Raw genomic sequence first — 16626 nt, forward strand, 5'->3', positions numbered from 1 at the left:
TTTAATAACGATCCTTCCCAAAAGATTACATCAAGATGGAAGAAGAGAATCATTAGATATAGTTTACTGTTACACCCCTCAAGACACAACTGTGCAAATTGAAACTACGTTTGAAATTTGCGCTAGGAACTTCCAACTGAGTACATTACATAGTAGGATTTTGACCCTGACCCAAATCAACCTAATTAACGGGTCAAATCCCAATAACTATCAAACCCGATACCCCTAATTCTAGTCTGATTTGGTTTTTTTTTTTTAATTTTTTAATTTTTAATTTTGGGTTTTTTTTATAATATATCAAAGAGGGAAACTATTTACTTTTAAAATGTAACTCCGCCTTCTAGGCTGAGAACAAGTGTTGCGAAGGACTGTAGAAGTGAACCCGAAACATTTTACATCAAATCCATAATTTGTAAATAAATTTAAAAAAAAGTCCAAAAATATGAAAATATTATGGCAAATAGATATAAACAAACGAATTACATAGATTCAAAAGTCAATTTAACATGTCTCCAAAACTAAATTTGAATTCTGTTAAAATAAAATTTCAAATCGTCTCCCGCTATACCTTAGAATTTCATAGTTTCAAGGAAAATCTATTTTAAAATAAATTTTGTAAAATAATACCCTTAAAGTGGTACTCTAAATCAAGTTTTGCAACATAGAACTCCAAAAAATTTCAAGCAAGCTGCAGATAATTATCTTACAACAGAATTCTTAAGGTTGATAACTTGTCAATTACGTGAACCCTCCACCCCATACCTTTGGATGATTATCCGATAACTCCCATAAGTTTTATAACATCTAAAAGTTCCCTTTAATAAATCTAAAATTTTATTTTAAAAAACACCCTTAATAGTTTTTAACATGATTTTCACGTGGATACGTAAAATTTACATAGGAATATATTATTGTCAGTGAAAATTTGTGATTAACATTGACCTAAAATCAGATGATTGAGATACATTATGACACTGTTTGGCAACAAGAGATTGTGTCTTATCTAAGAGATTGTGTCTTATTGACTTGGTCAATAAGCTAGTAGAGCTGTTTGGTGACCAAAAATAGGAGGAGATTATTTTGGAGATTGTGTCTTTTCTAAGTAGCTTTTGGAAAGCTATCTCAAGTAGTGTTCGTCTTTGGGAAGGAGCTGCCAATTTTTTTTCTTTCGTTTTTGCTCCTAATAATTCTAATTTTATATCAATAATATTACATGTCCTTTTTCGTCATTTAACAAATTTAAACTAGTTGTACAGTTACTTTTGCCAAACAGCTCTAGTCAATCAACTAGCTACACAGCTATCAGCTTTCAGCTACAATTTCACACAGCTCTAGTCAATCAACTAGCTACACAGCTATCAGCTTTCAGCTACAATTTCACAGCTTTCAGCTAGCTTAACAGCTTTCAGCTATAATCTCGTAGCTTTCAGCTAGTTTTGCCAAACAGAGCCTATGTATGATCCGCTCCGTTGAACTTGATCTACATATTCTAAAACTTCAACACACCAAGTTTGAGATGAACCCATTGTCGTTTGACGCTACTTAAAGATTCAAGTCGAATCTTGATCCCCGTCTTTCTTATGAGCCAAATAATTCATTTTCTTAACTGAGCACGTTGAACCCCAACAGACCGAATCGAACAAAACCGAACTAGGTTGGGTCGATACGATTCGGTGTGCCAAGCGTAGGACAGTTCCGTTCGATCGAAATTTGTTAAAACCTACCAATCCGATCGTTTGCTCGCCCCTTACCATAACATCTGCGCAGGCAACTCAACTCAGAAGTCCTCTCATACATGAACATTTCCGCATCAGGGCATCTCCAACAGCTTCTCCAAAATTTTCTCCAAAATGAGGAAGCAAAAGTCATATTCTCCAACTAATTTTTACAGCAACTCCAACAGCTTCCCCATTTTGAAGAATCTCTTTTTTCCTTCAAAAATTTGGAGAATGTTGCAGATTTAGGGAAGCTTCCCCATTTTTTCTCCTCTATTCCTATTTTGGGGAATGAGATGGGGAATTCGTTGGACCAAAAACCTAACTAAATTCTCCAAAAGTGAGAAATGAGGAAGCTGTTGGAGATGCTCTCAAAACGCGCAGAAGGACAAGAACAGTATTTGGAAGCTCACCCACACACACACAAGAAAAAGAAGCAATAACCGTTTTCAGTGCTTCATTCATATATACAAAAAAAAAAAGGTTCATAAAAGAATAGTTTTCCCCTGATCAAATTACAACAGAATAAACATAGATACTGATCGGAAAGCCCCCCGCTTCTGAACTGGATCATGACAGACGTTACAAATTGAACTGAGGGCTAGGGGTCGTGGGGCCGAGACCTGCGCCTCCTGTAGCTGTATACCATAATCAAGGGGAAAATATAATCAGCAAGACAAATACAACACATCCTGCTTCAATCAATACTTTTAAGGGTATTTTCTGATGTTAGCACCCAAAATCCTTTTAAACGTTTAGTCCCCTATTATATCTACTTGAAATGAGACCCCCTACTATATTTACCAACCAAATTGTTAACGACTGCTGTGTTGCCGCTTCCACTTTGGAGAAAAAGGGAAAATTTCTTTCCCAAAATCAACACCCAAATCAAACCAAAGTGTTAAAGATGCTGAGTTTAAGTTAAATGGCTTTGGGTTTGAACGCACAAGTTTATAAGCGGTAGCGCGTCCAAAATGTTTAATAAGATCACAGGATAATTCCCTCGATTCCAACCGCTTGCTACCTAGAGGGACTAATGTCAAAACACTTAAAAAGATTTGGGGGTACTAATTTCAAAATATGATAGATTTGCAGGACTAATATCAAAAAACCCTATGATTCAATCAAGGGTTAATTGTGAATAGACCCCATGTAGTATCACCCAATTACAAATAGACCACCTAGGAGAATTTTTTTTTCCACTCTTAAAATCGTTAGAGAAGTTCTAAGGAGGAGGATAGACCCTCCTATAGTTCTATTGGTGAGGACTGACCTCCAATTGCTTTTTTTTTTTTTGACTTTTTACTTTTGAAAGAGTAGAAGTTCACTAAGGGGGTGTATTCACACTTAGGCCAATGCTACAAGGGGTCTCTTCGCAATTAGGTGGTGCTACAGGGGGTCTATTCGCAATTGAACCTTTAATCAATTGATCCGCTTCAACTTTCATAGAACCTGGAGATGGAACAGTTACCTGCGATGACCAGAGCTACTGCTGCTGCTGCCCCTGTCACCACTTACTCTTGTAGTAACAAAATCATCGTCACTGTCCCTAAATCTATGTTCTCCAAAATCTGGAGGTGAAATAGAACCATCATCCACATTTGAAGCATCATACGCTGATCTCTGCTGACCTCTCCTGAAATCCACTGCCCTGGATCTCCGCCTACTCCTCGAAGCCCTAAAGTTATCAAACACCTGATACAAAATGCAAGAGGTCCACCAATTGCCTTCATCACCTGGAAAATCCTCATACTCATCTGCAGACTCATCACCATACTCAATAACATAATCTCCAAACACCAGACTGTTTGGCACTTCAGAGTGTATAGTGCTCAATACATCGATGATTTCAGAAGATTGCTGGAAATTTTCCCAATCGAGTCTCCTAGCAGGATCAACTTCAGATGGGCGTGCATTGGGGTGATTTTGTTTAGCATGTGATTGAAGTTCAGCGTAGTTGCCAATATATGAACATTCTATCTCTTCACAAGATCTCTTCATTGAGTTGAAATAGAGCCGGGCTTCATCAATTACGACCCACCCTGTCACAGCTCCTCGGCACAGAGGGCAGGTTGGACACCCAGCAGGGTTAGAAGACAAAGAGGCCTTTGTGCTGGTGATAGGTAATTTGTATGCAGCTTTGAACCGGTCGAGACAATTTGAGTGATTATGGTTAGTATCACATATGAAGGGTCGGCAACCTTTTTCGTATGAGGAACAATTGAGTAGGACACAATTGTGTGGGAACTCCAAACAGATGGAGCAGACAGCATCCTTCCATTTAGGGTTTGCATGTTGATTATCTTGCAGGTCGAGAGATTGGATTCGCCTCTTGTGTGAGTTACTTGAAGACATTGCAATCGCGAATTTTCCCTAGATATCCAGGTGCTTAAGAAGCTGCAACATAAATCGATCTTATATTACGAAACAAGCATTTACATGAAAAAGGGTAAAAAATCTTGTGGGATTTTAAAACAAATACCAATAAAGAAAGCTGCAACCAAATCAATGAGATTTTCTTTTTCCACAACTAGTTGCTACAATAGTATGCAACCCGTTCTATTTCTCACATGACCAAACACTAAACAACTCCTCTAAGAAACTAAAATCCCTATAAAAGCTTGGATGTAAGATAACCTTGAGAGACTCACATGCACAGCTCGCTCACAAGCTATGAAGGTTAGGGAGGATCTAAGATAAGCTTCGGTCTAAGCTAAGAGCAAGAAGGCGTTCAATGGTTTCTCGATTAGGAAAAGGCGTCTTCCTTGAAGTAAAAAGCCCAAGCTTGGGTCATGATGAAATCTCTAAGCTTCAGCACGACGCAAGGCACGGAATAATAGGACCATTGCTTATTTCACAACTGAGCATGATGGAACAGTTCATCGCCGCAATTTTAGCACACGAGAATGTACTTAGACATAAGGCTATTGGATCTTCATTGAACATGCTCTCTGTCAACAAAGTACCAATTCGCTGGACAGCTCCGCATTCCACACGCACTCCGCGGAGAAAGGAGAGCACGTCAATCAAAACAAAAACAAAAAAAAAAATTTGATTGCATCGTTCGCCTCTCCGTAACGTGGGTAGAAAGCAATTAAGATGGACACAATCATGATTAACTTAACGGATGAGATGACCCTAAAATCTTGTTGTTAGTCACCTCTCCACAGTTAAAAGCAAATGAGCCTACCGCAACAATAAGTTACAGCCACCTTAATCACAGTATTTCGGAGTTTTATTTAGACAACAACTTGAAAGGAATCAAAATCCACTGGGTCAAGTAACCATCAAAGGGTCAAATTCCAAAGTTTCCTGCAATCAGATCCTAGATATAATCCCTATGTTTAGCTTAAACTATCCTTTTCCCCCAACCGATCAATATCTAAATTAAAAAAAAAAATAACAGCTCAAGCAGCAATTATGTGAATAAAGTTTAAAACTTCAGACCCAGAATTAAAATTCAACAATATTTAAATAAACAATGAAAACCCTAGAAGCGGAAAATAGATACATCACCTTTAATCTTGGAGGACTGGCGAGCGATAGAAGAAGAATCCGGTCCTCAAACCCTAACCTTTGAGAGAGAGGGGTGAGGCCTATTTCTATGTGATGGCTGCTAAGTGGGACCCAGTTTTGAAATCGGTGAGGTCATCTGGCGGGCTTGGGGCTAAAATTCGGGCTCTCCTAGGGGCCCTAACAGAATTTTCCGTTTAGTTTTAGTTAACGTTTTCTAATGGAAAATTACTCTTAGGCCCTTTATTCTGTCAGCGTCTTCTTTCTTACTCCTCAATGTTCCTAGACTTAAAAGATTATTATCCCTTTCAATGTAGTTGTTTATTTGACGTTCCTTCATTAGAGAAGTTTTATTTATTTTATTTTAACTCCAAGTGTTTCTATAGTTTAGTACGGAAGTTATACTAAAATAAATTCTAATAATTTATAATAATTTACTAAAAAAGGTTCCGTAGTGAGGGAGTGCAGAAGGGCTAGGGATCCAATAATCTATTCCAAGGGTCTGAAACAAGAAATGACTTGTGTTTGCCTTAATCTTTATGATCCGTCTCATTCTCTGTTCTCAATTGGGTCACTTGTTCTAGGCTAGGTATCGTATATATCTTTGTTAGGGATTATTTGGTTTCATTGCGAAGCCGGAGATGCATAAAAAGTTGATTTTATTTTTCTAATGGACCAAAAATATTGTTAAAGGTACGTCTTGGGCCTAGGGGTGTCACTTGGGCCAAGTTGGCTCATTGCCCCGCCCAATCAGCCAGTAACTGGGCCGGGCCAGCAACGCTTCGCAAAAGTATCTGAAGCTTTGTCCACTGAATTAGTAAACAGCTGAAGATAGAAGCACAATTGAATATTATAACGAGACAACGATAGCAATGTTCGACTCAAAAAAGCTGAGAGAAAACAAAAATTTTTATTAATAAAAAAAATAAGTTTTTAAAAATTCGTACATGCGAAAAAAAACCTGCTCAAAATGGAATATGTTCCTTGTTAATGGAGCACATTCCATTGTTTTAATCCCAAACGTTTATCATATATCTGCGTCGACTCATTAGTTTCGAACGAATATCAAGGCGTATACGGTTCCGTAAGTAAAACGCAGCCTACATCCGCCAGAATCGAATATGAATACCTATCGGTACAGACCTGGGTGTGATTAAAACAAACGTTAGGAGATTACTCGTGATTCATGAGTAAAACAGAAAACAAATAAAAATTCAAACGGGCAGTTTTCCTCTCCAAAACTTCAATGTCCAGGATCAAATATGTAACACTAAAAAGTAAACAATAGAGGGGCTGAAAAATAAATGTTCTTAAAAAGAGGGGTGAAAAAAAAGGGGGGAAATGAAAAACCGCCGATGATTAGATGCTTGGGGAAAGAAACAATGGAGGTTAGTCCGCAATGTTTGTATTCCGAAGTCTAAACTTGCGCAAAAATCAAACTCGGAGGCTATTCCCTTCAACCGAGACACTTGCAAGCGTCTCGGACAAAGGAGCCATATTCGAGACACTTACAAGTGTCTCGGGCAAAGAAGCCATACCCGAGACAGTTGTAACTGTCTCGGCCAAAGGGGAAGCTTCCAAGGCCTCTCCTTCGACTCCTTCGACATCCGTCCCTTGTCCGTCTACTGCAACTACATCTGCTATATCGTCAGTGGAGCATTGGATCACTCCTGACCTATCAAACTTCAAAATCACAATGACAGATCGCATTGGTCCTTTGCACGAAGATCGAGGCAAAGCTCTGGTCAAGGAACGCTTGGGTCCAGTGAACAAAATCCAAATGACTTGTCAGGCTGGGGGTCATATGCGTCCTCCCACTAACCCAAAGCAATCCCAAGTTGGAAAAAATCTCGATTTCCACCCGCTTGGGGGTTCATATCGAAACTCAGAAGCACGTTAAGACTCCACACCCGCAAAGGGGTGGTTCTAAACGTGCGACTCCTGAGAATGCTAACAAGACTTTACATTTCCAGAAGAAGATGTGTCCGTCAAAAGACAACGTTATACCTGAGAGGTCACACCAACAGATGATAAGGTGCTCCGGCAATCATACCGATGAGTTGTACTATCAAGCTGGGGGTGTAAACAAATATCGAAAGAGGATTGTCCGAGAAATAAGCTCTCATTGTTCATGTTAGCAATTCATTAGAGCAGTACTATCGGAATATGACTACTCCAAGCGAGAAGTTATCCCGCAAAGAGTCTCAGTGTTCCAGAAGCTTTTCACCAAAATGTCGAAGCTCAAGCCAAGATATTTCTGCAAGAGAAGAGTAGTTATCCAAGATGACGAATTCATTGAAGTCACCATCAACATGGCTGATAAAGGAAAATCTAAGCGGCATTCAAGTGAATCAAATCCTGACTTTTCCCTGGGAGGAAAAGTCAATCCAACAATTGCTCAACGGATGTCTCGACTCCAGTTAGGAGCCATCAGACGTAGATATTACAAGAGAATGCATGAAGGAATGTCCTCGGAGGATGAACTTTCGGACACTTGTTCTGCGATCGCTTCTGATGATACAATGTCTAGCACGGGACAAACCAAAGAAGTGTTCACAATCACTCCTAATCAGTTTGCTCAAACATTTTAAGAAGCTCTAGCTAAGCAACGTGAAAAAATTAGAGCTGAGATGAAGACGGAAATAGAGTTGTCTATCCAACAAATAAGAGAATTATAAGCTCAACGGTTTCAAGCTCCCGAGTCTAGTCAGCGAGCTGAATCTAACCGTCGCACTCAGAATGTTGTAGATAATAGTGATCCAGAAGTGGACAAAGTCATTATGGCTGATACATCTCCTAATAATAATAACGTTAGGGGTGGTTCAACTGATCCTCTCAACAATAATATTAGGGGTGGTTCAACTGATCCTCTCAACAATAATATTAGGGGTGGTTCAATTGCACCACTCAAAAACACCGAGGGTGACCCAATTGCTTCTGCTCAACATCGCTCGAAGAGAGATGAAGGCGATGACAAGATGATGAAAGAGCTTGAAAATAAAATCAATGTTTTGATGTCCGCTTAGGAAGTAAAGAAGATGAGTATTCCATATCCATATCCAAGAGAATGGGATTCAAAATCTCGTACCCGACAAATTTCAATCTGATTAACTTCATAACGTTTGACGGGAAGAGCTCGCCTGCTCAACACTTGATTTATTTTAAGTCTCATTTGGGCATGATCTCTGAAAACGAGGCTTTGATGGTCTGGTTATTCGTTGGCACCCTTCGTGGGGCCGCCTTCGATTGATACCGACGTCTCAAGCTTGGGAGCGTTAACTGCTGGGATGACATGAAAAGTTTGTTCCTCAGCAATTTCTTTGATGATGACACTAAAGTGTCAATCGGAACCCTTCTGGATGAGAAGCAAAAAGACAGAGAGTCAATCGACAATTTTGTCATGCGCTTCCATAACAAGGCAACGAATTGTAGAGATCCTGTGACAGAGGAGTTCATCCTGCAGACATGCCACAACAATCTATCCATTAATATCTTGAAAGCCCTGGGGGTCGTACCTTCAGCCACTTGGAAAAGTTAAAACTACGCTGCGAACAAGCTGAACGCTTTCTTAAAAGAAAGAAAGCTGAGAGAAGCATCCCGACGACATCTACAACCGCTGTGAACGATGATCAAACATCACAACAGCAACCCCGAAGGCAACAGAAGTCTCCCGATCCGAAGTCCCCGAAAGAGTATTCTTTCGAAGATGATAAAGTTCCAGCCATCTTGAAATACCTCATCGCCAACGACAAAATTAAGCTACCACCTATTAAAGATCAGGAGGGAGCTAAGAGGATTACGGATCCAAACTACTGTGCATACCACAGAAGGGTTCTTCATCCCACCAAGGTTTTCTTTGGCCTTAAAAGCAAAATCCAAGCTTTAATTGACTCCCGTGTCATAACGGTAAAACAAGCCAAATAAGGACGTCATGCGACTCCGATGAGTACAAGAGTATAAACTGCTTCTCCATGTGACTCCGATGAGTACACGAGTATAAACTGCTTCTCCATGTGACTCCGATGAGTACACGAGTATAACTACTTCTCCATGTAACTTCGAAGAGTATAAGAGTATAAAATGCTTCTCGCTTTCCTCCGACGGGTATACGATGTTAAACTACTTCCCTTATTTTCAACAACGGGAAGTTCCTAAAGAATATTACTCTTAATATTTGTAAGGATAACCTAACAATGTGGCCGAATATAATTGGATTCAGATTCGCCAAAGAGCTGGGGGTGGAATACCTTAATTCATTCCAATAGGAAGTCCCTGGAGAATACTACACATTGTATTTTTAAGGATAACCCAAAACCGATTGATTATTCAAGATAAAAACCAATCATCAGAATAATTCATTCTTTATTATGATTAAGAACATCCCATTGTGGCTATTTAATCATTTCTAAGATGATTAAAACCCTCATATTGTGACCTCTGAGCACTCTTTCGTTAAAATGAGATTCAATGACTTCATCGGGTCAATCTTTCCTCACGAAACTCCCATGGAGTAATTATGGAGTGCTTAATGATTCACGGTCCTCCAGCATAAAATCCCTCACTGATCAAATTAATTAATGGTGGGTCCATCATAATTCTTCACGGTTGAATCCATTCAAACTTCCACTGTGTCTAAGCCTTTAACACTCCCACTATTGAAGTCCTAACACGACATCCAAAATTTCAATCTGCTAATCCATAGCTATATCAAACCCCTTCGTGTTAAATCCTAGCCACTTGACACCGAAAACCTCCACCGAGTGATTTGTACAAATCAACATTCTCACTGTTATTTGTACCCTACTCTCACTTCTTATTTGGTCAAACATTTAAACAGTTAGGACCAAATCTAAAATCCCCTCTTGATTCCTTCCATGAATGAGAGGTTCACAAATTGAATGATCAAACCTTTAAATAGTTAGGATCGTCTCAAACTCCCATTTGGTCAAACTTTTAAACAGTTAGGACCAAAGCAAAAATCCCCTCTTGATTCCTTCCATTAAAGAGAGGTCCACAAATTGAACGATCAAATATTTAAACAGTTAGGATCGTCTCAAACTCCCATTTGGTCAAACTTTTAAACAGTTAGGACCAAAGCAAAAATCCCCTCTCGACTCCTTCCACGAACGAGAGGTCCACAAGTTGAACGATCAAACCTTTAAACAGTTAGGATCGTCTCAAACTCCCATTTAGTCAAACCTTTAAAACAGTTAAGATCAAAGCCAAAATCCCCTCTCGATTCCTTCCATGAATGAGAGGTCCACAAATTGAACGATCAAACCTTTAAACAGTTAGGATCATCTCAAACCCCCACTCGGTCAAACCTTTAAATAGTTAGGACCAAAATCGGAATCACCTCTCGATAAATGAAAGGTTTCCATACATTCCCTACTCGGTCAAACCTTTAAACAAGTTAGGACCAAAGTTGGAATTCCATCTCGATAAATGAGAAATCTATTTTTAGATTGGATAATCAAACCTTTTAGCAGTTAGGATTATCTAAATCTTCTCGATTCTCGGAGTGGAGATCCCACTCTTAGTTTCACCCTTCAGATTCTCAAAGTGGAGATCATACTTTGGGTTTTTTTTTACAGTAGGAGATAGAATATAAAATTCTTCCTTTCTATCATCGGGTTCATCTCTATCAACAAAAAAGAGACTAGCAGATAGAATATAAAATTCTTCCTCTCCATCATCAGGTTCATCTTTACCATCAAAAAAGAGACCAGAAGATAGAATATAAAATTCTTCATCTCCAGCACTGGCTTCATCTCTACCAACAAAAAAGAGACAAGGAGATAGAATATAAAATTCTTCCTCTCCAGTGTCTGGTTCATCTTTTCACCAAAAAGACGTAACCTATCAACATTTTCGACCCATTTTCAGCGTATTTGAACACTCCGATGAGTATATGAGTATAAACTACATCTCCTTAAACCTCCTAACGGGTACACGAGGTTAAACTGATTCCCGAAACTCTGAGGAGTACACAAGTATAAACAGATTCTCCACGCTCTAACGCCTCAAGAGCCTAAACTGTGTAAACTCTAATTAACATATGAGTATAAACTATGTTTCTATCGTAATGAAGGTCGACGTCGATCAACGCATCGATAACTTTGCCAAAACGAGGTGCAGATCAGTTCCAAGTTAAAGGATCATCCCTGCTAATTCATTCTGAACAGGATGAGTAGTTCATCGTCAACCCAACGACATGAGCAAATTCAGAAATCAACACACCATCTTCAGTTTAAGATTTCGACAACGGTCAGGCGATAAACGCAGCACCGAATTTTTTTTAGCTATTCAACAACAAACGAATAGGCTGAAATATGGAGAAGTCAATGAATCGAAGTAGAAGTGCATCATATCCAAAGTATTCCAGAATCCTCTATAAAAAATTGAGGCTAAAATACTTTAGAGGGGGTATCTGTAGGTGTCAAAAATTACTTATAGATCATCACACACAACTCAAGACAGGGAGAAGGCGATAAACATTATCATCTCAGTTACAGGGGATCATCCAAAGTTAAAAATTAACTAAGGTGTGTATCAAGAAGCACATCACGCGAGTTTCAAGGCGTAAAACATGCATGGGAGGTATAAAGGGAAATCATAGTTTTCGAGATAGTTATAACTATCTTGGAAACAACGAAGAAGCCGACACACTTTCGAGATAGTTACAACTGTCTCGGAACCATGAAAGGGATCCACCACTTCCGAGACACTTACAACTGTCTCGGAAGCATGAAAGGAGTCTACCACTTCCGAGACACTTACAACTGTCTCGGAAGCATGAAGGAAGTCCACTACTTCCAAGACACTCACAACTGTCTCGAAAGCTAAGGATAGAGAATGTCAGTTTTCTTGAGATTTGTGCGTGCCATGTGGCCCCATAACTGCCAGAGATCGTGTTTTAATGTGGGAGAGCAGTTACAAGCTAGAATCACGCTCACAACCATAGGAATCATGGCCTCAAAACGTGCTTAAAGCAGTTACAAAATGACCAGAAGAAAACCATGTTTTCGAGACAGTTACAAATGGGAAGCTCATCATGCTTCCGAGACAGTTACAACTGTCTCGGAAATAGGAGTCTCCCGATGTGACTTTTTTCCAACTTCTGACTTCAGTTATTGTTCCTAAGGGCTATAAATAGCCTCCTAGGACCCTTACTGACGAGGGCTGAGCATTTTGGAGCAGATCCAAGTAGAGAACTTGAGCATTTTGGAGCGTTCTTCTCGAGAGAGGGAGAGACTTCATCAAATTCGAGTACAAACAACAACTTTGGGATTCCTTAAGATCTAAGCTTCGACTTGATCTTGAAAAGAGTGTTCATCTTACATCGATAAGATATTCACTTATCTTTTTTTTTACTTCTAAACGAAGCAAGAATCTCAAATAGTCTTTACGGTTCAATCAGAATCTGTGAATCGGTGGTCCACGGGCTAACGCACCATCGGCACAGGCAAAGATCCCGCGCAAGCAGCGATCCAAACAACGACCCTACGTGTGTTTCTAAGGAGCTTGTAATTAAAATTTTTGTTGTAAAGAGTAGTTTTACAAAGCACGAAGCTCACTGTTTTGTATTCATTGTAATCGATAAACAGTTATAATGAATTCTACAACAGAACTTGTTCCTGACGCAAACAGAAATCAGCCGCAAAAGCAACAGTATTTTCAGCAATTAAATAATCTTTTTTATTTCCCGCCGTAGTTTCAACAATGCTTTTAGTAATCAAAAATTGTTTGTAGTGACATTTCCAAGTGTTTTTAGAGGGTTTTCGTCTGAAATGAGTTTTCTCAAAAATCTGACGTGACACTCTCATTTCTTTAAATCACAAAACGAAACAAATGTGTGATTTGAAAATCGGTTGAAACCAAAATCCTACGTAGCGGGCGAAGATTTCTTGAAATCATACGTTAGGCGGTTCTCATTTTTTTAGCAAACAAATAGGCCCTAAAAGTAAACAATAGAGGGGCTGGAAAAAAAATGTTCTTAAAAGGAGGGAGGGGGGGTCGATGATAGATGCTTGGGGAAAGAAACGATGGGTAATGGGGGTAAATGATAAATCCAACCATAATCCACCTACTCCAACGGTTTCTTACCCCATCTATCCGATAGAAATGATGGGCTGTCTTCGAACAAACAGCGAGAGAGAGATCAGAGATCAGAGAGAGAGAGAGAGAGAGGAGAGGGCATCGAAAGAGACTGATGAGTTGAGCTCGAGCGTCCAAAATGTATAGATAGATCAAGATTAGATATTTCCTGTGGGTTTCTTTCCAATGGCTGAGCCCATCCCACTTGTTCGCCCTTGTTCTTCTTCTTGTTTCTAGCGCAACAAAGAGAGAGAGAAGAGAGAGAGAGAGAGAGAAGAAGGGGGAATTCGGGGGGAAACAAAGAGCTGGGTTTTCTCTCAATGGCTGTCGCCATGGCGTCTGGAGCTCTCAAGGTTTGCTGCTCGGGCTTGAAGACGGCAGACAACTGCCTGTTTTCTGTTAAGTCTTGTGCCCAGTTGGGCTTTCCCTCTTTGGCTCCCATCAGGGATCGAAGGTATTGCTGCTTTCCCTTGAAAATTTGGGAAGTTATATATTTGTGGGTTCCTGAAACTTTCCTCGTTCTTCTTTGAAGTTGTTGGTGGGTATTTTTCATTATATCCGCAGGCTTCTCTGTGCGATGTGAACTGGTTGGAGTTTATTGTGTTTGCTCTGCTATTTCTTCTCTCTTTGTTGGATTTTTGTACACAGTACAAATCTGCTAGTAGTTGCCTGAGATCTGAGCATGTCGTTATGAAGATTGTTTTTTTATGGTTGTTTCTCAAATTTTCCGTGGCCTCTACTCATAGATCTGATTTTGTATCCTGATCAGCTTCTTTAACTGAGGATAGATGGAGAGGTCTATGTGTACTTCCATGAATGAATGCATGAGCAATGCTGTGCTAAAAATGAAAAAAATAAAATAAAAAACCCATCCTCATACTTATTGATTGGTTGTAGTGTTTATGAGTGATATCGGTGTATAAGTGAAGTCAACATGAATGTAGAATAGAGGGTTGGCCGGCCAGTAGCATTTGCGAGTGGTCTTTGACATTGATTTGTTTGGATTACATTTTATAGTTCTTCTCATGTTTTTATGCTTATGACTAGCATCGGTTTATTTTGTTCTTTGGTAATTGCTAGATCATCATCATCTTCAGCTGTGAGCATCCCTAGAGCTGCATCTCCAACTGCCGTGGAGGTATAAATATGTAGTTACCTCAGTGCAATTGCTAGGATTGCATCTGAAATTCTTTGAATTGTTGGGTACTTAACAGGATGGGAGTCCTACCGAGACTGATACAGTTCCTACTCCCAAAGTTATAATAGATCAGGACTCCGATCCAGACTCAACCGTTGTCGAAGTCACTTTTGGTGATCGCCTCGGGGCTCTCCTTGACACTGTAAATAATTTTACATCCTTTTATGGTATTTTTTTTCTTGGTGGGCCAGAATGATTATATGGGTTAATTGTGGATAGCCCCTCAAAATTTTTACAGATAGAACACGAGTGATTTTTTTTGACTCTTTCGCCCTCAGAGAAAAAGAAAATTGTATTTTCACAAAATAGATCTCATGAGGGTAAAAGAGTCAAAAAGTACACTAAGAGGATCTATCTGCAACGAAAGAACTGCAATGGTCCATCTGCAACTAACCTAAATGATTATATGTTTAAACTTAACAAAGTTTCTTCTTTATGTCTGAAGATGAACTCGCTTAAGAATCTAGGCCTGAATGTTGTCAAGGCTAGTGTATGTTTGGACTCATCTGGCAAGCACAACAAGTTTGCTATTACTAAGGCGTGAGTTCTCTCTATGAAAAAAATGCTTCTCTGTTTGATACAATCCGGAATCCAATAGATGGTTGATGAGTTTTCGGTGGTTATGATGCTTTGTAGTTCTACTGGAAGGAAGGTTGAGGATCCGGAGCTCTTAGAAGCAATACGCTTGACAATCATTAACAATCTTCTTGAATATCATCCGGTAAAATTTATTACAGGTTTTCTGCTTCTTAATAGAGATTGCATATGCTGTTGCACTTGCTATATGAGGATTCTACTTGGTTGTTTAGGAATCGAGCAGCCAGTTGGCTATGGGAGCAACCTTTGGAACTGAACAACCTAAAGAAGTGAGTTTTTTTTTCCTTAGTCCTTTTCCCAAGTAAATCAGGGACTATTAAATTAAATCTAGCTTCAGTTTAGAGAGTGTTCTACCCAATAATTTTTACTAGAAAATGAAGAATGTATCATCTTGAGAAGGCTTAGTATTGTCAATTTTATGCGAAACAGATAATGCAGCTGTACCTTATTACTGCTTGAGGACACATTCCATGTTTTACCTTTCATTTTTTGTTGTATAAATGATGTCAATTAAATTTATGCTTTTCTTTCTCACTTGAATAATTGTTTGATATCTCTAGATGGAATACCTTCATTTTAAGTTAGGTATGAAATTTGTCAGTATGCTTTTTGATTTTTATCTTATTTTCCTTAAAACCCATGCATTGCCATAAAAGTGTTCAACACAACTGATATGTACCATTACCCTTTACATATTATACTCATTCACTTCCTATTCTGTCACTTACATCAATTGACCATGTGGTTTTCTCATTTAGTTTGACCCATATTAAATGCTAATCATATACCATATTAGTTCAAAGAAGAACACAGTTTGTGATGTGGGAGCTGACATAGATGTAATGTGTTTTACATTGTCACAACTGAGACTTCCATTTTCTTGTGTGTTCTATTTTTTTAAAAAATCTATTTATTATTTTGCTGTTTATATTCAGGTCGATGTGGATATTGCGACACATATATATGTTTATGACGATGGCCCTGATCGGAGGTATGTATCATTTAAAATTTCAATATACTTTCATAAAACCTCCTTTTTTACATGTTTCATCACATGTAGAAGTTCAGTACTGTGGCTGAGCTAGCAATCTGCTTCATCTAATTATTAGATGTTAATTTTTCTTAGAACTTCAAAGTGTGATTTATCTAAGCATCAGATGCTTGGAGTTTCTTGTATTGTGACCTTCCAGCTGTAGATATGTAATCACTCGGCACTCCTATGTTATTAATGCAAGTCATAAGCAAATATTATAATTGAATTTTTCTGAACTCTTCTATCTTACGAGCATTTTGTGATGCAATGGAAGCTAATAACTCAATACTTTCTCTCCTGTTTAAGTTTACTTGTGGTGGAGACAGCAGACCGACCTGGATTACTGGTAGATCTTGTTAAGATCATTACTGACATAAACATCACTGTTCAATCAGGAGAATTTGATACGGAGGTAAATTAGATGAAAATGTACTACAGAGTTTTCACTCGCTTAGAATCTGCTATGAGCAACA

The 16626-nt window shown here is 38.9% G+C and overlaps 2 protein-coding genes across 2 annotated transcripts; one reads left to right on the forward strand and one right to left on the reverse strand.

Moving 5' to 3' along the window:
• LOC109841336 lies at positions 2144-5329 on the reverse strand. The gene is made up of 3 exons (XM_020410273.1): positions 5232-5329; positions 3187-4112; positions 2144-2353 (listed from the first exon to the last, which is right to left on the reverse strand). The coding sequence occupies exons 2-3, from the start codon at positions 4068-4070 to the stop codon at positions 2317-2319; spliced, it is 921 nt and encodes a 306-aa protein (XP_020265862.1). The 5' UTR covers positions 4071-4112; positions 5232-5329; the 3' UTR covers positions 2144-2316.
• LOC109841337 (ACT domain-containing protein DS12, chloroplastic) lies at positions 13333-16624 on the forward strand. Its single transcript, XM_020410274.1, has 8 exons — positions 13333-13779; positions 14406-14463; positions 14540-14665; positions 14969-15063; positions 15160-15244; positions 15333-15389; positions 16056-16111; positions 16460-16624. The coding sequence occupies exons 1-8, from the start codon at positions 13646-13648 to the stop codon at positions 16572-16574; spliced, it is 726 nt and encodes a 241-aa protein (XP_020265863.1). The 5' UTR covers positions 13333-13645; the 3' UTR covers positions 16575-16624.

This window comes from Asparagus officinalis, chromosome 5, assembly GCF_001876935.1.
Source record: "Asparagus officinalis chromosome 5, Aspof.V1, whole genome shotgun sequence".
In the NCBI taxonomy this organism is placed as follows: domain Eukaryota; kingdom Viridiplantae; phylum Streptophyta; class Magnoliopsida; order Asparagales; family Asparagaceae; genus Asparagus; species Asparagus officinalis.

Excerpts from the sequence above, each read along its gene's own strand:
- LOC109841336 (XM_020410273.1), bottom strand. The coding sequence starts at position 4,070 with ATGTCTTCAAGTAACTCACACAAGAGGCGAATCCAATCTCTCGACCTG. Across the intron at positions 2,354-3,186 it reads AGTAGCTCTGGTCATCGCAG|CTACAGGAGGCGCAGGTCTC; the intron begins GTAACTGTTCCA and ends TATGGTATACAG.
- LOC109841337 (XM_020410274.1), top strand. The coding sequence starts at position 13,646 with ATGGCTGTCGCCATGGCGTCTGGAGCTCTCAAGGTTTGCTGCTCGGGC. Across the intron at positions 15,064-15,159 it reads AAGTTTGCTATTACTAAGGC|TTCTACTGGAAGGAAGGTTG; the intron begins GTGAGTTCTCTC and ends GATGCTTTGTAG. Across the intron at positions 15,390-16,055 it reads GAACTGAACAACCTAAAGAA|GTCGATGTGGATATTGCGAC; the intron begins GTGAGTTTTTTT and ends GTTTATATTCAG.